General features: G+C 59.1%; 1 protein-coding gene and 1 pseudogene across 1 annotated transcript in view; one reads left to right on the forward strand and one right to left on the reverse strand.

The window, feature by feature from the left end:
- Window positions 1-1,846: 1,846 nt before the first annotated feature.
- Window positions 1,847-23,367, reverse strand: part of GABRB3 (gamma-aminobutyric acid type A receptor subunit beta3) — a 69,228-nt gene continuing 47,707 nt past the window's right edge. The window contains exons 4-9 of the mRNA XM_016154862.2: window positions 20,753-20,973; window positions 17,597-17,679; window positions 16,171-16,308; window positions 9,743-9,895; window positions 6,599-6,843; window positions 1,847-2,280 (exon numbers count right to left, since the gene is read on the reverse strand). Coding sequence (XP_016010348.1) covers window positions 1,945-2,280; window positions 6,599-6,843; window positions 9,743-9,895; window positions 16,171-16,308; window positions 17,597-17,679; window positions 20,753-20,973 — 1,176 coding nt within the window. The 3' untranslated portion in view covers window positions 1,847-1,944. The remainder of the gene's footprint in view (window positions 2,281-6,598; window positions 6,844-9,742; window positions 9,896-16,170; window positions 16,309-17,596; window positions 17,680-20,752; window positions 20,974-23,367) is intronic.
- Window positions 22,886-23,007, forward strand: LOC118611688 (annotated as a pseudogene).

Genomic DNA, 23,367 nt, shown 5'->3' on the forward strand with positions numbered 1-23,367 from the left:
AAGACTCCTGCAACCTAACGGCTCTCACGGCCGCCAAAGAACACTCGGCTCGGGGTGACGGCCCCACAGCACACGCGGCCGCGGGAAGGCTGGGCCTCGGCCCGCGGACGGGCCTCTGCTCGTTGGTTTTGGATAGGACGGAGAGGGTGAGGCATATGTGACATTTTGGGAGAAAGTATCAATTTAGCAGTTCTTTCCTGAATAATTTGCTTCCCCCCCCCAAATGCTTCACTTCACTGTGACATTGTTTGCACAACTGTAGTCATTTCAGTTTATGGATGCCTGTGATAGAAATATTGTTTACAAAAAAATATATCATCTCTTTTTTTTTTCTTTAGAAAGATCTCGTCTAAGTAGTAAGTTAAGGTTGCATCTATGAAACCCGTGGACCGCGTCCTGTTGGCACGAGCTTCAAAAAGTCCAAATACCGACGAGGCTGTGGATCGGGAGGAAGCCAGTGACCGGGAGTGTCGAGGCCGCCACCTTCGCCTAGGGCGGCCGCTGGGTCCCTGCTGGGTCCTGCTTACACTGGGGGTGGCTGCGTGTGTTCAGGGCGTATGTCAGATACAAAAACAAAGGCATGAGGATGTTTCTTGGTTTCCGAAACTGACCGTTGGAAGTGTTTTAGCTTCGATCTTAACTCTAGATAACAGAAAGTAGTTACAGCACAGAAAGGTGTGACATCGCATGCTGCCAGGGTAGCGAGCATCGGGAACAGAACCTCGGTAAATATACATATATATGCATATTATGCAAACATATTTTATATTAACATACAATGTTGTAAGTGTGACTGGTAACGGAAAGCGGGCGGGGAGGCCATCCTCAACGCTTCTCCTTAGAGTGACGAGTCACCTGAGACGCCTGTGCTCCCCCCAACGCCGGCCTGGGAACCAACCGTGTGAGACGCGAGGCACGCTTCCGGGGCTTGAAATGTCACCTGCGCCTCGCCACCGGGCTCCCCGCCACGGGGCTCCCACGGGACAGCCGGCTGCTCCGCCCCCGCGGAGAGACGCGAGCACGCGGCAGGTCGGAGCGCGCACACGCGATGCCATCGGCGCCGACGGCTTTTCGCAAGATGAACGAACGCGCAGGTGTCGACCTGGGGCCTGACGCGGCTGAGGCGGCAGGTGAGCGCCCCCCCGACCCCCCACCCTCCGTCGCAGAAAGGGCCAAAGGCCTGCACCCGGCGAACCGATGGACGGGGTGTGGGGGTGCAACTCGTTCCGAGCTGTCGGCATGTTCGGGAGAGTGTCTTTCTGGTTTTTAAACTAAAACATCTAACTTATGACAGTAAAAGACACGTTTTGGGATGATGTTGTGTTTCACGCCCTCCTCCTCAAGGCAGAATCTGTAGACAGTGCTTGTCCCTTTCAATTAAAAAAAAAAGACTCTTTCTTTAATGCGCGTCCTGTGTTAAATTTGTCCATAGCTGCAAAATGTATGTATGTGTGTGTATCTGTTTTAAATACACGTGGGCACTGACACCTGTGTGTATAAACATATACACAGACATCCTCATAGACACGTGTGTTTCATATATATGCTGAGAAAGTCCACACATATATACAGTTGCGTATGTACGTGCGTGTGTGTGCGTTTGTCACTGTGTGTCTGTGTGTCTGTGTGTTGTGTGTGTTGTGTGTGTTGTGTGTCTGTGTGTCTGCGTGTTGTGTGTGTTGTGTGTCTGTGTGTCTGCGTGTTGTGTGTGTTGTGTGTGTTGTGTGTCTGTGTCTGCGTGTTGTGTGTGTCTGTGTTGCGTGTGTCTTTGCGTGTGTCTGCGTGTTGTGTGTGTCTGTGTTGCGTGTGTCTTTGCGTGTGTCTGCGTGTTGTGTGTGTCTGTGTTGCGTGTGTCCCTCTGTGTGTGCGCAGGTATAAAACCTTGACAGGCAGAGCAGTATCTCACTCAGGCGACAGGAAGTCTTTGGGAGCCGCGCGGGCCCCTCAGTTCACGTAGTACAGCCAGTACACCAGGTTGAAGAGCGAGAAGGTGAGCGGGAACACCACCCGGGACCACCTGTCTATGGCGTTCACGTCAGTCAGGTCGGGGATTTTGATTTTGAGCTGCGAAGACCTCCTCCGGAGCTGGGTCTTCTTGAGCGGGAGGCCCCTGTCCCCCCCGGGGCGCCCTTCCCGGGGCGCGGCCTGTTTCCTGTACTGGATTCCTGAGTTGTCGAAGGATATTGCTGAATTCCTGGCGTCCCCGACGGCGCCCGCCACCTCGTTCATCTCGTTATGCACCTCCAGGGACGTCAACAGGATGTTCCCGTGCGCGTCCACCTGCATGGGAGAGAATGCACATCGTCAGCCCGCCAGGGCGGACACGGGACTCGCCGCGCATGGTGGGAGGGCCCGCATGCCCGCCAACCCCCCCACCCCCCACTCTGCTGCGGGGGAAACGTCACTTGGGAGGCTTAACCACAGTTTAGAGATTTTAGTGCCTCGATTTAAAAAATCCTCATGTGCGCGATCAGGCAGGATAAGTCAGAGGGGGCTTTTTGAGTTGTCATTTCACACTGTGGACCCGTGCCCCCACAGGGCACCCACCGTGCCTGGGCCTGGCAGGAGCCCCGCCTTCGTGGGCCCCGTTTAAGATAACCTGACATCCCTGTCTGCACCTGAGCCACACCTGAAAACGAGAACATCTAATTCTGCGCTGAGCACAGCCCCGCAGCTCTCGAGGAGGGGCCGGTGGTCCGCTGCCCCCTTGGCGGCCTGCGCCGGGCTTCCGTGTGGCTGAGGCTCCGCTCCCCCAGGGCAGCCCCTCGCGGGCTCTGTCTGCCACCTCTTCTCTTGGAGCAGTGCCATCCCTCTTGCGGGGGCCATTCCTCTGTCCCCCGGGCGCTCACTGTTCTCCGTCCCTTGGCCTGCGGCTTCCTCCATGAAGCGTTCGCATCATTAGTTGTTTCGCGGGGGGATAATTTATCGTTACATGAATGTGCACCTTGCCGTCCTCTGCATACTCTTCACTGTCATCAAAGGCATTGAGCTAGACGTGCGGGAGGTGGGTTGGGGACCCTGGAGCCTGCGCTGGTCCCTGAGAGCTGCCAGGATACTGTGGGGTGGCTCTGGACACAGGTGGCCCAGACTCAGCGAGGACCTCAAACGCCCAGGAGCCACGCAGCCTCTGGCGCTACAGGCACTAAAAGAGACTCCGAGATGCCAAGGTCGCTTAACTAAGCTTGGGGAAGGAGCAGTGTGGTCACCAGGATGTCACACTTTGCTCCAGGATGTCACCTCCCATGCAAAAGGAACTGCCATGCAAATGTAATGAAAGCGACGGACCTCAGACGCGGAGACTCCCCGTTGGGCCCGAACCCCGACGCCCGGGACAGGAGAAGGATGATCTTAGAATAAAACGCGTTTCAGTTGGGCCTCAGAGCAGGGGTGGAGACCTTCCAGGCGACGGGCGGGGAAAACGCCACAGGCCAAGTCGTGGGGTTCGCCTGCAGCGTTTTGAGAGATGCAGTGTCGCCGGGGGGGGGACTCTGGTCCCTGCGAGAACGGATCCGAACACCCGGTCGCCGGCACCCGCCGAGCTCGCGATAGCCTGGCGTTCTCGTCACCGTCACTGTCGCTTGCTCGTTGTTTATCGTAACAGGCACTATGCCAGGCGGAGAACGGAAGCGTGTCAGAGTCCGCCGCGGAGGGTTTGCGCGTGTGCCGTTGCGGAATCTCTACCCCATGCTACAGGGAGTGAGAAGTCCCAGCGATCTCCAGGCAGGAGAGCGACACTCTTCTGGAGCACGACCCGGGCTGCAGGGTGGAGGGAGAAGGGCAGGTCTGGGACAAGAGCCTCGGCGTCCGTCCCCTTCCTGACGCCACCGGCGACTCCTGCGGCTCCCACCCAGCGCGTGGCCATCCAGCGCGGCCGTCTCTGCGTCTCCGCAGTGCAGACGGTGGGCGGGGCAGGGCTGTGAGAGCCCCTCACCCCACCTGTGCGGCATGGCCTCCCCGAGCACGCGGGTCCACGTGGCCGTGCGTAGGTCACACTGAGAATCTCAATCTCAAAACAGACACACGTGACCATGGGTGTGACACAAGGGTGGCATGCCTCGTCTCGCGTGACAGGTGACGACGTGTGAGTCCCGAAGCGCTTCACGAACACACCGCCTTTTGCGGGGTTGGTCTTGCTTCCGCGAGGAGCATCGCTGATTTCAGCGTAGCTTTTCTTGCTGCTCTGCAGCCCCGACGGGCGCGAGCACGTGAAGACGAAAGCGTCGCACCAGCCGACATCGCGGCGACGTCCGCTTTCCCCGAACTGTGCCGCCAGGCGGTCCCCTGCTAGAGGGCCCGTCTTCTACTCACCGTCTGGCTTCTACGTAAGCACAACACTCTAGTTTCCAAAACCGTAAGAAGGCATTTGTCATTTGGGGGAGGAAAGCTAAGTCCTGGTAAGAGCCGTGATGTCAAGCTTGCCGGTCCGATTCTTGGGCAAGAATCATGACTTTCTGTCATTCAACGAACTTCAAACCTCAAAATGTCACGAGGCCCAGGACCGTCACCCAGGCCCTGCAACCGAAGGCCAGCGGTTGGGTGCAGAAGGGACCCAGGAGGACACGGAGGTTCGCACAGGCAGACGGACCCCAAGGCTCACTGTGGCCCGGTCCGCGGAGGAGCTCGGTGAGCACGTGCCCAGCCGGGCGCTGTGACTCGATGGCTGAGTCAGAAGATGCGTGACCACGAGAGAGAGGAAGAACTACCGCGACCGGGGCCGAACGCAGACGATGACGGGTAAGGCAGGAGGACCCCGGAAGCCATGGGCGGGCCCACGGTCCCGCCTCTGCCTCGCGTTAGGCCGGCCATCGTCGTCATCTCGTTTTCCTTTCTTTCATCCGCGTCCTGTGATGGGAACTTCTGGGGAAGTTCCTTTCTGCTTTAAAATTACCACTAAATTCTCAGGTGTGGGCAGCAACAATTTTTAATGTGTATCTTTAAAAGCCTCAAACATGCATTAACACTATGACACGTGCGTCTGCACGTCAGCTTCAAACCTTAGCAGGTGGTCTATGATTACAGAGAGACGTGAGCACGTACAGGCTCTGACAGCCTGCCGGAGAGACAAATTCTCAGAACCGCAAACGACAAAAACGGACGCGTGAAAGAGCTGATATCCTTCGCTGCATCTGACTTATAATACATTCTTCCTACATTCTGCTCATTTTTTCTGTGGATCTTAGAAGTTTGGGTGTTTTTGTTTTTGTTTTAAATTCTATTCTTCACAATCGGTATTTCTTTAGCACAATGTGACCGTTCTACACTGTCTCATTTAGAAGGAAGGGAGGGAGTGTGTCACCTAAGTTATGAGGGAATCCGGAAAAATGGCTGTGTGTGTCGGCGTGTCGGTGTCCGTTAGGGACAGTGACGCTGTGACGGAGGCCACTCCCCTCGCAGACGCGTGAGGAGAGCGGAGCGCGCCCCCAGCGGGGTGTGGACTCGCTCAGGGACGTGACAGCACGGCCCACGCCATCTCCCCGCAAGGGCGTCGTGACGAGTTCGCCTGCGGACGCCGGGCTTCGCGCCCGGGTCCGGGCTTGCTCGGCCCAGCCCCGCCTGTGTTCTGCTGGAGGACGAGAGCCGTTCGCGCCCAGGTAACGTGGCTCCGTTCACTCACGGTGCTCATGGACCTAGCTCGGTCCATGGGTAGGTCGCGGACGACCCGCGGCGGGACCGCGGAGGAGGCAGGGACCAGGGGGACACTGAGCACCCAGAAAACGGCGGAGAAATAAGTAACGTTTAGCAAGAAGAATTCGGAAATCAGGGGACGAGGACAAGGCCGCCAGCAGAGGACGGAGGGAACTCACCTTCGGGGGCCTGACGAGTTGCAAGGGGTGGAAGAGGAAGACAGGCTGTGCAGAAACGGAAGCACGCCCCACAAACGCGCCCACGCGGCCAACGCCGCGTCGCTGCCATCGCAGAATGAGCGGAGGCGCCGCGGGGCCGCAGACTCCCTCCGCGGCTGGGAGCGCGCAGGGTGGGCTGGGCGGGCAGGGCGGGCCGGGTCTGCTCCCCACTCTCTCTCGGAGTGTGTGGCCCAGTGACTTCTTTTAAGGAGCCCTCACCGTCCTCGGGCACCACCGGTCAGCCTGCCTGGCCCCGGCTCTCCCCAAGACACCAGAGAGGGGTGGGGCCTGGGCCCACGCTGCACGGCCCACCTGGAGCCAGGGGCCTGTGCCCGCGGTGGGGAGGGGGGGCAGCAGAGGGGTCTGCCACGCTGTGCAAGGGACGGCGGCATGCTGGCCCACCGCATTCGTCCCCTCCCCACTCAAGGGCCATCGCGGCCTCTGGGAAAACGCTGGCCGCTGTTAACACCGCGGACCCCACGCCCCCCGGCCCCACGCGCTCTGCTCCCTGCGTGGTCCGCTCTCGTCCGGGAACCCGGGAGCGCGTGGCCTCTGCGGCTTCTGCACTGACTCTGGTTTTGCGTGAAGCCCAGTGACTCACACGAGGCCACGTTTCGGGCTGCGGCCCACGAGCCCGCATGGCGCCCGCCAAGGGGTCCTGCAAGAAGCCGGTGCCCGATGAGCCTCGGGGGCAGGGTGGGGACCGGCCTGAGCAGGGGGCGGGGGGTGGGGGGGCGGCTCGGGGGAGGGCCTACCCGGTTGCTTTCGCTCTTCGAACGGCCGTTCTTGCCCTTGGCCGTCTTCTCCGCCAGCTTCTTCTGCCGCTGCGGGCCTTTGCCGAAGAAGATGTAGTTGACGAAGGCGTACTCCAGCAGGGCCAGGAACACGAACACGAAGCAGCCCATGAGGTACATGTCGATGGCTTTGACGTAGGGGATTTTGGGCAGCGTCTCCCGCAGGTGCGTGTTGATGGTCGTCATGGTCAGGACGGTGGTGATGCCTGCGAGAGAGGGGGCGTGAGTGGACCTGGGCTGCCCGTCCCCTCCCCGCCTCCTGCCTTCCCGTCTTGTCCCCAACACCGCGAGCTGGTCGGAAACCACGGACCGACCGTCGTGGGGCGATCGGCACGCAGCAGAGCACATGACGCGTCACTTGGAAGCGGGTCACGCGAGGCGGGAGCTGACATCGGTGTCGTGGTGGGCACCGCGCGGCCACGCCCGTTGGGGACAGAACCAATGGAGAGTGACCGGGACGAGGGGGCGGGGAATGCAGGGCACCAGAGGGGACTGTCCTCTCTGTGAAAGCTGGAAGAAGGGAAAACACGCCCAGGACTCAGCACAAAACCCCGAGCGTCTGGACGAGGAGCCAGCAGGAAGACGGCCCCCCGAGGGGAGTCCGGGAGTCCGAGGCTCCGCGGCCCCCACGGCGGCAGAGCCTGCCCGCGGGAAGAAAGCGCTTCGCCCGCGGTGCCTCAGGAAGCCGGCGGGGAGCGCGAGTCCCATGGCAGCTCAGAGCCAGTGTGAGGGGCTCGGGACTCTTCTACTCAAACCTGCGACCTTGCCAACTCTGGGGCGCCAAGCACGGCCCCCCCATGCCACTACGCTGAGCTGTAGATAGCAGTGCGTGAATGACCTCATCCCCCTACACGGTGAGTTTGGTCCCTAAAAACATGTGAGGACCAAGTAACTCTTTGACGCGTGCCGTCTACTGACACCGTGGGGTCCCCTCCTGTGGTCGCTAAGAGAGAGGACCCCGGAGCCAGCCAGCTGGATTAAAACCTCCGTGACACTCAGCACCAGTCACGAGGTCCCCCTGTGCCACGCACCCCGCTGTGCGGACCGGCCTGCGGAGCGATGTGCTCACGCCCGGTGGCCTCGCGAGAACCTGGCCTCTGCGTGACGGTGACTGCTGACCGCTGCTGGGTCTGTGACACTGCCACACCCCCTTCCTTGTGCGGTCGGAGGGAGCCAACTGCAGCATGTGGGCAGAGGGGCTGAGCCTGCGGGCATCCCACCGAGATGCCCACTCGTACGCTGGGCCCTGACTGCGCAGCTGCCCAGAGGCCGCAGGGTCACCCCGAAGCCGGGAACTGCCACTCGCACCACCTCCCAGGCTCCTGACGCCTGTCAAACCCGTCACCTTCAGTGGCAAAGCCCTGCGCTGGGACAGCCCACCGCTTTGTCCCAGCAAAGCCAGAGCGGGAGGATTCGCGTTTCTAAGTAAAAACGCTGTGCTGTTAAAAGACTCCGCCTTCCCGCTGTGCAGGAAAGCTGGGTGATGACCACCTGCTTTGGGCAGGGCATCTGTTTAATATTGGGGAGCACTCTGCTTCCAACCGAGGCGCCGTGGAAGCTGGCCACCTCCACGAGTTAGAAGCCACATTTCTGGGGCGCCTCTCCTGCCGGCGCCTGGAAGTTGTGGAGCTTCATCCCCATGTTTCTAGCAACCTCAGAAAGGAAAGATGGCCAGGCGGCTCCCTGCGGGGCGCACGGAGCTTCGCCCTCAGGCCTGGTCCAGGCTCGGGGGGCAGGGGACAGGAATGGCATGTTTTTGTATTTTATATTCTTTTCCTTAAGGAGACCCCTGAAATTGCATAAGCTAATGGCTCTGCAAACTTTGGATCTGCCCGTGCAGACTCATGCCAGCACTGATTTTTCCAGGTGATTAGAAGAGAAAATAGTTCAACAGAGAGTAACCAGAAAAAAAATAAAAAGTAAAACCCATAGAGATGGCTGACATCACAGGGCAAGCTCTGCGGGCCGTGGAAAAGCCCTAGAGATTTTCTCTCCGTGGCCTCACGACCGTTGACACAGAACTTTCCTGTTTTTTTATACTTTCTTTACAAAGTGTATTTTTTTCCCCCTTCACCTAACACTTTTAGAAAAAGTGACCTAAGTTTCTGTGCTATTTCACAGGAGAAAAAAATCTAATCTTGAATCTGACCGTGCAAGTCACATGTGTGTGGGTCTAAACCACACACCCACTTGCACAGATGTACGCACGTCCTGGGGGAAAAAAAAGCGAGCCAGTGTAAAAGTCCAGAGAAAAGATGGAAAAGAGAAAAAGGAATCACTGGAACCTGGGATTCTCACTCTTCTCTGCAAGCCGATTTACCAACAAATGTGTTGACAATTCTATCAACTTCAAAAGCATTGTCGATAATTCCACTTTTGGGCACTAAAGTCAACCCTCTCCGAAAAGGAACGGACTGGAGAATGGCTCTTCAGCTCTGTCCTTACCTCAAAAGGATCTGAATGCTTGTTTTGTCTATGCAGTTTCATAATAGTTATCTGAGTAGAGAATAACCTTTCTGAAGAGACAAGCCTTCCCTTGATAATCAATGTCCATTAGAAATCATATTGGAACCTGTAATATTTATTGCACGTCAGCTGATAATTCAGTTCTCAAATCACTAGTGGCCAGAAAAGGCCACCAGACCTCTTGGGAGTCGCTTAGCATCTAATCACTTACTTTAACGCTCATTAAATTGTGTAATTCCAATCATATGCTACAACACTGGACCATTTTTTTCTGCCTTAAAAGAAGAATGTGCAATTAACCACGTCTTCTTTCTTTCTGGGCCACAGAATAATTTTGAGCAGGCGACGTTAGGCCTTGCTTTAAAATTAGTGTCGAAAATAGGCTTATTATGCAAATATCCGGCAAGCACATTTTCCCTTCCGTGGGCATGAAAATCCACTCCGCAGCCTGGTAATTAAATCAGCACATCGGAGCCCTGGTTCAGGAGCCTGGCCCTGCAGGACGACGTGTGACCCCCTGGGCGAGGCTGCGGGCCCAGTGTCCAGAGGCAGCAGCCGAGCCTCCGCCTGTGAGGCCCGTTCACACTGCAACGACACGGTCACTTGACGTGGTCCGCGTCACGCGGGCACGGCGCCTACCGAGGGCGACCCTGGCCGCGGACGCGTCGTAGTTGATCCAGAAGGACACCCAGGAGAGGATGGTGATGAGGATGGACGGCATGTAGGTCTGCAGGATGAAGTAGCCGATGTTCCTCTTCAGCCGGAAGCTCAGGGACAGCCGGGGGTAGGCGCCTGCGGGGACAGACAGGGTTACGCGGGGGGTGGGGGGCATGGCGGGGGGCGGCCAGAACCCCGTGGGTGGAGGCTGGTCCCCACCCGGCCACGTGCTCCCGCTGCCTGGCGGTGTCTGCGGGAGCCTCGGGGCGGGCAGTGGGGGTTCCACCCGCTCGCGAGGTCGCCATGCGGGCGGCCGTCTCAGGCCAGGCGCCCCGCTGAGACCTGTGCCTCAGCTTGGCGTCTGGAGTAGCGCCAGGCGTCTCATTCAGTTTTCGGGGACTGGCCACCCCTTTCCTCTCTGCGACAGGCAGGGGAGACGCGGCCCCAGGCGTTCTCAAGTGAACGGCGCCGCGCGGGGTGACAGCGCACGGAGGCCGAGGGCGGGCGGCCGTGTCACGGACAGAAGCGGTGCGCGTGGGCGCGGCGCCCGGGGGCCGGGGAGCAGCCGCCCTTCCCGCGCGTCTCCCACCGTGCGCGACCCAGTGCCGACCAGCGCGACCCCCACGTCCGGCCGTCCCTGTGTCTGCCTCCTCCGCCTGGCTGTCTCCCTCGGAGCGCAGCCGCCGCTTCCCCCGCCCCCCAAACGTCCATCGCCGGCTCCCAAGGGCCCTCGAGAAGCTGGCGGGAGCCGAGCAGCGAGAACCTCGAGTGCCTCTCATATCGCCAGCCCGCGGGAGGGACGGGCCTCCCGACATGGCTGCGCCCCGAGCTCCAGGAGACCTGACCTGTCTCATCCTTCTTCCACCCCACGCCTGGGGGGTCCCTCTCCTCCCTAAGACGCGGCTCCCGAACCTTGCCCCGCCTCCCCCACCTTCCTCCGCAGCCTGCGGCACCCCCACCACCGTCTGCACGATGGCGACGGCCCTGGCTGCGGCGCCGGCCACGTAGCAGCCGTGATCTGATGAAGGAGGCGCAAGGGCCGACAGCCTGGGGGTCCCCTCCAGTCTGTGCGCGTCTGCGGGTGTGTGTGTGTGGGTGTGGGTGTCTCTGTGAGTGTATATCTCTATGTGTGAGTGTGTGTGTGAACATGTGAGTGTGTGTATGTGTGTGTCTGTGTGAGTGTGTGTGTCTCTGTGAGGCGTGTGTGTGTATCTGTGTGTACATGAACACAGTGTGTGTGTATATGAGTGTGAACATGTGTGTGTAATTTCCTCTACATGGCTCTGATCCAATGCACATATCATCATCACAGCATAAACATTCACACTTATTGCAGTATATTTTAAAATTATTCCTAACATATATACACACGTGTACACACTACATACACATCAGATATACACACATGTGCTCTTACGATTATGAATAAATACATTTCCTTAATGTTGCAACCCTAGGTTATTCCCAGTTTTGTAAAACTATTAAATTATTCTTAAGAACACTTTTGAATCGACTCCCTTTGCTACCTTTGGATTATTTCCTTAGGGTGAATACGCCCCAAGAAGAGCTGCTGGGCAAAGGTTAAGGCTTTTTATGTAAATTGCCGAATCACGGCAAAATTCTCACACCACGTACACGCCGCCACGAGCCGTTCACAGAATTGCCTTTCCCATCTTGTGAACATGACAATATTACATCATGTTTCTTAAAAATAACTTCGGCTAATTTCCTTGGGGAAAAATCTGTCCTTTCAATCACTTCCTGTAATTGAACACTTCCGGAATGTGTGCTTGTCCTCTGTCCGCGTCGCATCGATGACCTGATTATACTGTTCACTCGCTTTTCTCATTTCTCTTCGCTCTTGCTGTTTTTCCCCATTAAGCCCTTTCGCTATCAGTCCTTGTCCACATTCTCTGCAAGCATTTTCCCAGTCGTTTGTTTCAGGACTGGTGTTGGGGGTACATACGTGTATAAATACGTAATTTTTTGTGTGTTGTTGAGTCTGTCACTACATTTTTTTTCCTTGTTATTTTTAAAACTGCTTTTTCGGCTTAGGTAAATTCACAATCGATATCTAACCGCGAATCTATCTGGAGAGTTGGCAATTATTTCAGAATTTGATAAGAAGTGAAGGTGTGGATTGATTTTTGCTCCACAAACAGCTACTCAATTTTCCCCACACCATCGATGGGATAAAGTTCCCTGGACAGAGACTGACACACTTCACGCTGTGTGTTACCGCCCACGTGTGCACGGCCACGGAGGTGGGCCGGGGCCACGCCACCCGCAACCCCGGCCCCTGCTCCCGCCGCACACTCCGGGAGTGTGGACTCTGACCGTCACGCCACGGCCCTGGGTCCCAGGTCCCAAGTCCTCTCTGCGCACCGCTTCCCACGAAGGTCAGACCCTCGCCCAGGCATTCCAGGGGCTCCAGGGCGTTTTCCCAGACAAACCCCGGATGTTAGCTCCGCCATTCTCTGCTTTAAACATGACGTTTCCTAGCCAAAGAGTGTCCTCATGGACTCAGAACACCTGCCCGCGTCTCCTGCTCCTGCCGTTCGCGGCCGGCCTTCCCCGCGTGGGGCGCGTCTTCCCCTGACCGCGCATCCAGGCCTCGGCCAAACGCTGCCTCCCCCTGAGCCCACCCCCCTCTTCCCTCCACATACAAGTGCCTGTCTTCGGGGCTAGTTTTCCACTCACTGAAATTATAAGTATTAATAGTGACCAAGGCGAGACCGTGCTCAGTGAGCCGTGCGGTCCCCGGGGCGGAGCTTGTGGAGCGGGGCACTTTTCACACACGGCGAGGCGCAGCTAAACGTCACGCCATCGCCGGTGCTCTCGGCCACGGCTGCCGGCGGAGCTGAACACGACAGTGTGGGGCTTGTTCACGCGACTCTGTAGCTCGGGACGTTCAGAGCCGTGGCTCCGCCTGAGCGTGGCGCCCTGCGGCGGCGGCGGCATCTTGACGAAGTGACGCCCGCGCCGGCCGCAGAGTCCGCAGCGTCACAGCGGGGCTGCTGGGCCGCCGCAGCGAGGGGCCTTTGAAGTCTCAGGCTCGCCTCCCTCCCTCCTGCCTTCCTCCCCTCCCCTCCCTTCGAATGAGGGCCTGTCCCCTCGAGGCAGCAGCGCCCGTGGGTGGCCGGCCCACCGCCACCGAAGACCCCGCGCTCGCAGCGCTGCCCTTGGGGACGTTACCGCGTCGCCTCGCCCCCTGTGCCCGGCCTGCGCGCCCTGCAGCACCCCCGACGCACGGAGCAGAGTCGCTAGCTTTCCCGCCCCCGTCGCCGGCCGCCCTGACGAGCACATGTTCAAGAAATCCACAGAGGAAGAGAGGAATATACAACAGGAAGGAGGGCAAAGAGGAGAAACGGGACTGAAGCTCAAAAAGTGATTTCCAAAGATGGTCTCCCTGAACCAGGCGATGACTCTCGCCGTGGACCCGCACTGCTGACCCGGAACGTCCTGTCACACGGCCCTGGAGCGCCGAGCAGGGGCGTCTCGGCCACCAAGCTTCGCCTCTGTGACCCATCTGGGACATTCCTTCAGGAAGCTGACTGCCCCCTCAGAACCTCAGTTTCCTCATGTATAAAATGAGAGCAGAAAACAACATCACACGTAGAAAAAAATAGGTAAATTACACTTCATTGAAATTACGAACTATTATTCTGACACTTCAAGGAAACGAAGGCGGCCCACGGGGTGGGAGAGAGACTGTCGAAATGAAAGGTGAGTCAGGGGAAAGTTCCCAGAGCACGAAGCACGGAGAGAAAAGGAAACGAAAATGTCAGCAAAGAGGGTGAGAGACACAGGAGCTACGGGAAGACCTAGCTCTGGAACGGGCGTAATTGGAGCTGGGATTTTAGCACAAGAGGAGAAAGAGAGTAAGTCAAAAGCAACGATGGCTGTCAGAGTGCTTTAAAACCGCTGACAGACCTCAAGTTGAAGATTCGAGACCCACAAACTCCAAAGAGAATAATCAGAGAGAAAAGCACAGCTCAGCACGTCAAAAATGCCGGTGAACGGAAAACAGAGGGAAGATCGTGAAAGCTACTTGGGGCGGGGGGACAGATTAACTCGAAGGTAGCTCCAGTGAGACCAGCAAGTGTCCCCTCAACACAAGCAATGGCGGCTGGAGACAACGGGACATTATCTTCAAATGGAACAGGAAGCAAATGGCCAGCCTGGGTTTCTGCGACCAGCCAACACACCCTAGAGGAGTAAGTATAATATAAGGTCATACACAGATTAAAAAAAAAATACCGAGAGGGTATTTGTGACTGGGAGACTTGCACTAAAGAAAATATTTCTTACATTTCTTCTTTAGGCAGAAGGGAACGTTCCCAGACAGAGACTTGGAGATCAAGGAAAGAATAGAACAAAAACAAGGCAAAGAGGGTACTTGTGCTCTTATCTGAGCGCGCATTTACTGCATTTAACAATAATAACACTGTAGAGCATTTAATGTGTGTATATGTAATTACAACACATAACGACACAGCGTATCTAAGTCAGAATGAGGGAAAATGGAGTCGTAGGAAGGTCCCTGCAGTGCTTAGAAAGACATAAAAATACCTGCTCAGGTAAATTACCAGAAGTAATAAATACTTGAGCAAGGTTGCTCGATACAAAATCATCATATTCTTAGATATATCAGCCACAAACACGAAAGTATGTTAAAAATTTTCACCATCTATAATAATGTCAGGAAACATCAACCTTCTGGACAAGACTAAGAATGATGTGCAAAATTTCTGTCTATACAGAAAACTCTAAGATGCTCTTGAGACAAACTGAAGACCTAACTGCCTGGAGACACGAAACACACAGACCGGAAGGATCGCCCTGACGGGCCTTCTCGCCAAGTCAGCTGGTGCACTCCGAACGGACAGCCGGGCCGCTGTAGGTGAAGAGTTAATTCTCTGATTGTAAAAGTTACATGGAAACATGAGGGCCAGCAGTGATCCAGTCGATGGTAGATGGAGAGAAAGAGAAGCAGGCGCCGCGCTGCTGAAAGCCTGGGGTTAACGCGGCGGGGCGGGCGCCACACGGAGCCCGGTGCAGGCCGGGGCGCTCGGGGCGCACGGGGCGCGTGGCGGGGACGCCCCACGGAGCGCGGCTCCGGCCGGGCAGCGAGGCCCGGCCCGCACCGCCGTCCACGGGCGCCTGGACGCCGCGAGCACGGGGCCTGGCCGTGGAAAGGGCCCGCGATGAACTTGCATCCGGGACGTGGACGTCAGTCCAGGGAAGGGACGGCGGCCCGCGGGGAGGGCCCGCCATCTCCCCAGCGCTCGGGGGCAGGGGACGGCCACCAGAGCCAGGGGCGTCACCCGACGCCCAGCAGGCGACCTCCACGCGGACGGAAGGTCAGCGGGGATGCGGGACGGGAGGGACACTCTGGAGCGTGATGTAAATTGGCAAAACCACTGTGGGAAACGGTCCAGCAAGCGGCTAAGCTCGGACACCCACGGCTACACGTCGCGGGACGCCCCCACGGTCTCCGTGTGTGCCACGGCCACACGCAGGAAAAGCGGCGACGTGTCCGCCCGGCGGCCCCGGCTCAGCTGCGCATTTACGCCCCTCGCGTAGCCCCCTCGGGGACCCTACAAACGCACGTAACCACCGCCTCTGCTTCTCGGGGAGGTTGTGACCCAGCACAGGGCACGCCGCGGGCAAGTGTCAGTCAGATGGGGGTCTGGGCCCTGCCCAGGGAGCAGGAGGGGGCGACGTCCTGCTGGCGGCTGCTGGGGGGCGGGGGGAGGGAAGGGAAGGGATGGGGAGCCTGGGCCCCCACTTCGCCGAGCATTCACACCCCAGCATGCGGTCTCTGCAGCCCCTGACGGTTCCCAGAGTCCCTCTGCTTGTCATCCCCGTGACGGTGCACGGCCCTCGGCGATGCACGTGGTCACAACGTAACAAACCCTCAGCCGGGACGGGTGAGGTGGAGACGGCGCTGAAGCCTGGGCCGGCCAGCCGTGCCCAGACCACCCCGGGAGCAGGCGACAGCGTCTGAAGGGGCTCGGCTACCGGCGGGTGGCCCCAAGCTCTGCACCACGAGGCGGCTGGCCAGCCCAGAAGTGGGGAGGAGGCCTGTGACTCCCGAGAGAACAGCACCTGCCCCCCGTGTCCTCTGTCACCTTTCTGCCTGCCCCCGGGGCCTCCCTCAGCCCAGAACGAGACGTGGTCACGAGACCGGGGGTCACGAGACGTGGTTGGTTTAATTCGTCCCCGTCCCGTACCTTCGCTGTCACCAGCCCCAGGGAGCGTCTCGTTGCCAGACGACCCTTCCACCCATCAAGCCCCCATGAGACAGGACGGGGTCCTCTGATGACGGCGCTTCCTTGGGGACCCAGCGCCGAGTCGGTGGCAGGGCCTGAGGAGACGCCGGGGGTGCGTGCGGGCACGGGGCTCACCTGTGGCGAAGACGACGTTCCTCGAGACCAGCCGGTGCTCCACGATGGAGAACTGCGGGAGCTCGATCCTCTCCACGCCGGTGACGGCCTTGTCCCCGCCGCGCCAGTAGAACTCGATGTCGTCCGTGGTGTAGCCATCTGCCGGGAGAGACGCGCGGGGACATGGAGACAGGAAGCCTCGGCGTCGCGTCGGCACACGAGGCCCAGGGGCGCCGCCAGCACCACGGAGGGGGCGGCCCGCCCCCCGCCCAGGAGGCGGTGTCCGACCAGCCGTCCGCGGAAGGGTCAGCAGGGAGCCGACGCGAGGGCCCGAGCGTCCCCTCCATCGTCCGCCTTGGACCCGGCTGGCGCTGCACAGCGGGGCGGGGTGGGGGGCGGGCTCTGACTCGGGCTCCGTCCGCACGGCCCGGACGCTGCACGGACACGTAAGGATCTGAAACACGTGAGGCCAGCGGTGACCATGACGGCCGAGGGGACAGCAGAACGCGCGCCCGGCACGAGGCGCTGGACGGGCAGCGGCTGGACGTTGGGGCACTATCGATGTCCAGTGGCCTCGGACAGCCCCGGGGCGGACGTCACATCTGCTCGGGGCTCTGGGCGGGCCCAGCAGAGAGCGTGGACACAGACGCCCTCTCAGGGCGATGGACGCTGTGACCTGCACGTGATCAGTGGTCAGCACGGCACTCGTCGCGTGACGGCCGCGGCCACGGCCATCTCCCCGGTCCTGCCTGCCGAGCGCCCTCCCTGGGTCGGGCTGGGCACCCCCCCCGGCACCCCCCGCGGCACCGGTCAGCACAGCGCACACCTCGCAGGGCCACACTCCTCCCAGGGACGCCGGGAGAGGGCAGGACCTCCCCCGCCTGCACTGGCTGCGGGGTGCCCCGCCGGGTGCCCCGCCCCCCGCTCCCCGGCCACTCCCGTTGGTTTTCAGAGGAAGCGTGCTCTCCACACAGACGCATCCACACGAACACGACAAGCGGGATGCAGGCGGGACCAGGGCAGACCCGTCTGAGAGGGGCCAGACACGTGACCACAGCCAGGACACAGAAGCAGCTGGGGCCCCTCACACCGCTCTGGGCGCCAAGTTACCCACAAGGCGTCTGAATAAACTGCCGAGAGGCGGACATCGCTAGCTCGGGGAAGCGAGGCTCGTGCCCACGGCCCGGGGCTGAGCCCAGCGCCCTGTCCGCTCGCCGCTTCCCGCTGCAGGGACGATGGGGTGGAGGGCGCTGGTCCCCCCAGAGCTCGGCAAAGCGAACGCGCTCAATCGGGTCGGGATGAGGAGCTCTCACACCGACTTTCTCCCCCCTCCCCCCCCCGCTCCAGTGACACGTGCAGAGTGGAGGCCTCGACCCCTAATCTTTAAGACAATCGAAGACGATGTGGACACAGACACACGGAGCCGGAACCCAGGCCAGGTACCCACAGCTTTCGATCTCCAGGGTGCAGTTCTGCTCGTCCAGCGGATACCGCCTCAGGTCCATCATGCAGGCCGCGGTGGTGGTAATCCTGAAACACAGAGCGAGGCGGGGTGAGCGCCGGGCGGCGAGGGGCGCCCCCAGCCGGGGCCTCCCCGGGGCGGCCCGATGAGACACACTGCGGGACTTGGGCGGGACGTGGGCCTCGTCCACCTGCGGCGGGCCGGGTTCCCCGAGGAAAGCTACGCGCCACTCTACACCCCGTGAAACGACCCGTCGGGTCTGGGTGATCACGGCAGGGAGCTGTGACCCCCAGCGTCCGTCCCGCGCCTGCGGCCGGCGGCCGTCTGACCTTCGCGGCACGGAGAGCATGCGTGTGATCTCGCTGGACGCACGCCGGGCCGGCATTGCGAGGCGTAAGGGGACGTGGCCAGCATCGTGCTCATGCCCCCCGTGGTGAGCTCATGCCCCCGCGAGGGGACGGGACAGAGCTCGGTGGCCGGTCCTGCCCGACAGACGCGCACGAGAGCTGAAAGCGTGAAAACGCGCGGCCTCGCGCCCAGCACGTCTGAGATGCCGCGGGCAGCGAGCGGCCCCCGCTGGGCCCCGTCCACAGCTGTGCCCGCGTGGCCCCTGCCTGCACGCTGAGTGAGGACGCCCGCGTCACGGAGACCCGTGGCTGTCGGTGTGCAGGGGGCGAGCCTCGGTGCCCGCCCTTCCATGCGAGGTTTCCACCAGTTACGACGAGGCCGGGCTCTCCACGTCGTCAAACGCCGGCTGGAGAGGCAGCTGTGGGGACGGCGACCCCCGGCTGCCCAGGCGTTCGCCCGAAATGTCCACTCGTAGCCGGGGACAGGAGGACGAGGGGCGGGGAACGGGGTCTTCCCGGCGGCGAATGGCCAGGGCCGTGCGCACGACTGCTTCCACACTGTCCGGGTCTCTGAGACTCGCCGTGAGAGTCGGAGAGGGCAGAGGTCGCGGAGTCCTCGGCGGGCTTCCCGGACGCTTCCCCAGGGGACGGGCCTCGGCTCGGCTGTCTCCTCGCCTCACCACCATTTTCGTGTTTTCATGACACCTGGGCGGCCACCTGTTCACTGACCGGCAGGCCCTGGGCTCTTCCTCGCGCGAGCCCAGGGACGCAGGGCTGACTCCCGCCACAGCTGCCCCCACGCCCGCCTGGAACCGCACCCAAGGCCACGGCCAGTGCCCCGAAATCACTCGCTAAACACAACATGACGCCGAGGATGCGGGGACTGGAGTAAGCTGACAGCGAGGGACGTAGAGAATGTGCGGAGAGGAGGCCGCGTGGCCGGTCTCGGCCCGAACCCTCCACGTCCGAGAGCCGTGGGGTGTCCCTGCCTGCCCCACAGGGGGTCGCGGGCCCTGAACGGACTAAGACACTGTCCTCATGGGGTTCAGTGAAAGCTCTGCTTTTAATGGAGAAACTAACATGCTCTCTCTACGGTCAAAAAATAAAGAATAAAAGTGACAATGGAGAGACCCCCCAAATAGTTGGTTTTGTTTAAAAGCCAAGAAGGCCTGGGTTAATGTGTATTGATATTTGCTTCCCTACCACACACACACACTCACACACACTCACACATGCAAACACGCACATTCACACACATGTACACACACAAACACATGCACACATGCAAGCACACACTCACATGCAAGCACACAGATGCACGCACACTCAGAAGCACACACAAACACATATGCACACACATGCACACATGCACACTCGCACATGTAAACACATGTGCATGCAATATGCACACACTCACAAACATGTGAGCATGCACGCGTGCAAACACACATGTGCACACATGCTACACACATGCATGCGTACACATGCACATGTAAGGAACACTCACAGGCAAGCATGTGCACACACAAGCACGCGTGTAATTACACACAAACACGCGTGTGCACACACACGCTCTCTTCTCCTATCTGGTTTCTGGGGGCAGCAGCTGAGTGGAGAACATGTCTCCTCATTTACGCTCCCGTGGTGTCTGGATAATTTTTCGCACAGCCGATGTCCTCGTCGGAGCCTCCAGAGCTTCACGGCCACACTTCTCACTTCCGGACAAACCACAAATGCCGATGATGCCCCAGAGAAACACCGCGCCCGACTCCAGCCAGGTTCTCCGCGGCGTGCCTGGCACGTTCCACCTCTTCTCTCACGGTTAGAAACCTCGGACTTTGCTAGAAGTTTGACTCGTAGAAAGTCGCTCCATGTTTTCTCCTTTAGGTGACGTGAAAAGATTCCCTTCGCGCGTCTTGACGCGCCGAGAGCCTCAGCGCTGAGGATTCGAGGGTCCGCAGCTGCGATTTCGCTGAGCCCTGCTGGGGTCTTAGGCTCAGGCGTGGGCTCATGGCGTGGGGCGGAGTCCTCCCTCTCGGACACCCACGTGTGTCCCACCGGGACCTGGGCACCCGCAGGATGGGCACTGTTAGGTCTGCGATCAAGACGGACACACACGAAACGACTGAAACAAAACGAGCCAGAAAGCGGAGCAAAGGCGACGGGGGACGGACGGCTTCGAGCGCCTATGGCGATGGGCGGCATTCGCAACGCGAGCCACCGGCGGCGAGCATCGCGGGAGGCCTGGTGGTTTCCACGGGGACCAGGGAAGCCCAGGGCCTCCTGGGGCTCCAGACAGCCATTCCGCTCCCCGGTTCAAGTGGCTTCATCGGGCGGCCCAGTGAGAGAGTTCCCATCGGGAAGCCTCGCACTGCGTCATCCCCGTAAGTGTCGCTGGCACCACCGCGAAAGGCTCCGTGGCGGCCACGCCCTCCATCGGCAGAGCTGGACGCTGCTTTCCAGCTCTGCAAACGGCTTTGGGTGAACTTTCCGGAAAGCTTCAGCAGCGTCAGGGCAAAGTTACATGGGCCCGCGTGCTCTAACACGGGAGACCCATCCTGCAGGGATATGGCAGCTCAGTTACACCTAATCGACCCGGCGAGGCCGTCCCTTGCTGGAGGCCTGTTTATAGGACCAGTAATGCCCCCAACCCTACACGATTGCTTTGTCTGCAAAGCTCGGTGTCTCGTGGCTGCCTCCTACTTAACCCGAGGACGTGGCCTCCCCCCATACCATCAGCGCCTCGCGTGAGAGGCTCGTGGTCAGCGCGCCACACAGCCGGGTGAGCACAGACCTGAGCCCGTACAGCACGGTCCCATCGGGGTGAAGCCGTATCATGCGGTTTTTCACCGTCACTCCGTGCACAAACGACTTCTTGTCATTTAAGAAATAGGTGTCGGGCACCCAGAGCTGGTCGGCCACTCGATTGTCAAGCGTGAGGTTGAGCGGGATCCCGGAATAGGCGAGTCTCTTATCTCTCCAATACTGTTGAAAATACATGGTTAAGGTGTAATCCTAGGGGGAGGAAGAACAGACAGGAATTAGTCCGCGCCCGCCTCCTCCACGCCCACCTCCTCCAGATCCAGGCTGGACCCCAGGGGAGTGGGCAGTTTCCTGCAGGAGAGGAAGCGGGGGTTGCCTCCTTGTAAACGCAGATGCCAGCTTGAACAGGCTGTAAACCTGTCGTGGCTATAAACCCTGCTTATTTAGGGGAGAACCCAGCGAGACGAATCGGCATTTTAAACATCACACAGGATGAAAAGGCATCGGGTCGTTGGCAGGGAGGGCAAGTGTCCCTCCGAGAGGTCCCCCAAGTCGTCCTGCTCCTGCCGGGCGGCCACGTGCCGTAAGTTCCCAGGTCAGACCAGGGAGCCGACACTCTCTCCGCAGCCGAAGCCACTTCCCGCCCCGCCAGGCTGGAAACACAGACCGTCCACAGACACCTGCTGGACGCGCACGACCTCTGGGCCTCGTTGTCCGCCACGTTTTCTTTTGGCTCCAGAGTTGTACACTGACCGGGCCATCTCACCCCCTCCAGATGACGACACACACATGTGCGCATGGGGAACGGCCGCCTGCAGCTGCAGCCAGGTGTGGGGTGAGGGAGACGCCCCCCACACACACTCGTGCAACCCCGCCGGCCCGCCTGCAGAATGAGCGAACATCTGGGCATGCTCCCCAGTTTTCTGGGGTTTTTTTGCAAAGTAGTTTGTGTAATAAGAAAATGGAACAAAAGACAAAGCAGAGGCTGAGGATGGGAATTCTACTTTTTGATTTTGATTCTTCTTGGCAATCCCTCGTCAGGTCTGAAAATCTGGTCATACTCGGGAGACACTCAGAAGCCCACCGTGGAAGAATCCTACGTGAAAACCCAAAGGTGAGTATGTAGACTCTCTAGCCGGAAAAGTCAGGCTGGGCGCGCAGGGGGGTCGGACTTCACCGCGAGCAGGTGGTGCCTGCAAACACCCTGGCTTCCCGGCAGCAAGGGCGGGCGGCGAGCTGGCTGAAAATCCATCCAGACACCGGTCTGACACCCGCCCGGCACTCGTGCGGTGTCTCGGGACCGATCCTGGCGCTCGCTGTGTGTGGGTGGCCCAGACCCAGGACACAGGCTGAGACCCCCAGGTCTCTGCTGTACCAGGTTCACCTGGGTGGGACACAGCTGTCCACACGGGGAGAACCTCCAGGTCTCTAGCCTGTACTGTGACAGAACCCAACAGCCCTGGGGTATGGGGTTCAGGCGACAGAGGTCAGGCAGGGAGGAGGGAAGCCCAAGTGTACCCTCACCCAGAATTCTCCAGTCCACTGAGAGCTCAGAATTAGGGTGATGCGTGAACGTGAGTTATTAAATTACAGTTGGTGTGAACTGTGGCAGCTTGTCAAAATCATTAGACAAGATAACATGTCTTCTCTGTCTCTCCCTCTCCCCCTCCCTTCTCTCTCATATAAAATGCGTTTGACAAACTTAGGATCAGCATGAAGAAACAGTGAAGCGGGAATTGTATTTAAATCGGAGTCCCTCTTAAAAAGAACTTACAAGCAAAATCATTCCATTAAAGGGCCATTTATTGCTCTGGGCTTGTTTTCAGGGATCATAAAGCCCTTTGATAGTCTAATAAAGTCGTGACCCCCTCCCCGCGGGGTGTGTGTGTGTGTGTGTGTGTGTGTGTGTGTGTGTGTGTGTGTAGGTGTCAAGATCTTCCGGCACAACTCGCTGAAGGCCCCCTAGGGTCCCTCCCTGCCTCACCGCCTCACCGGTCTCCACAAAGCACAGCGACCGCCAGTGGGAGGAGTTCCACAAGCTTGTACGTCAGTCATGTGCTTATAATTTGCATAATGTTTTCTCATTGAAAAAATAGGGCAGACAGGTTGTGAGGTTTTACACCAGATGACAAAAGTCCATTTCAGGCAAAAGTCAGAAGCCAGAGTCTATGGCCATGCATGCCACCCTTAACAAGCCTGATCCCGTCTGATCTCGGAAGCTAAGCAGGGTCGGGCCTGGTTAGTACTTGGATGGGAGACCACCAGGAAGACCAGGTGCTATAGGCATAAAAATAAAAAAATAAGTGATAGTAAGCTGACAAGGTCCTTGCAATCTGTGAGGTCAGCCAAGGGTAGCCTCGCCTAAAAAATAATATTAAAAAAAGTCAGAAGCCCAAGCTTCTGGGTAAGCCACCAGCCCAGCCCAGGGTCCCCTGGTTTGGAGCCAGTGGGCTCAGGTAGCAGTGGCCAGGGCAGGAAGGGACGATGGTGGCCAGGACAGAATCTCAGTGCTTGGAGAAGCCCCACTGCCAGGGGCTGGGAGCAGGCATCCTTGAATATGAGTCACTCAGGTGCCAAGCGTTTATATATAGGTGGCTGTCTTTTCAAAACCTCCTGAGAATAGACAAACAACAGCAGTAACAACAA

Source organism: Rousettus aegyptiacus, unplaced genomic scaffold (genome assembly GCF_014176215.1).
Source record: "Rousettus aegyptiacus isolate mRouAeg1 unplaced genomic scaffold, mRouAeg1.p scaffold_m13_p_14, whole genome shotgun sequence".
Taxonomy (NCBI): domain Eukaryota; kingdom Metazoa; phylum Chordata; class Mammalia; order Chiroptera; family Pteropodidae; genus Rousettus; species Rousettus aegyptiacus.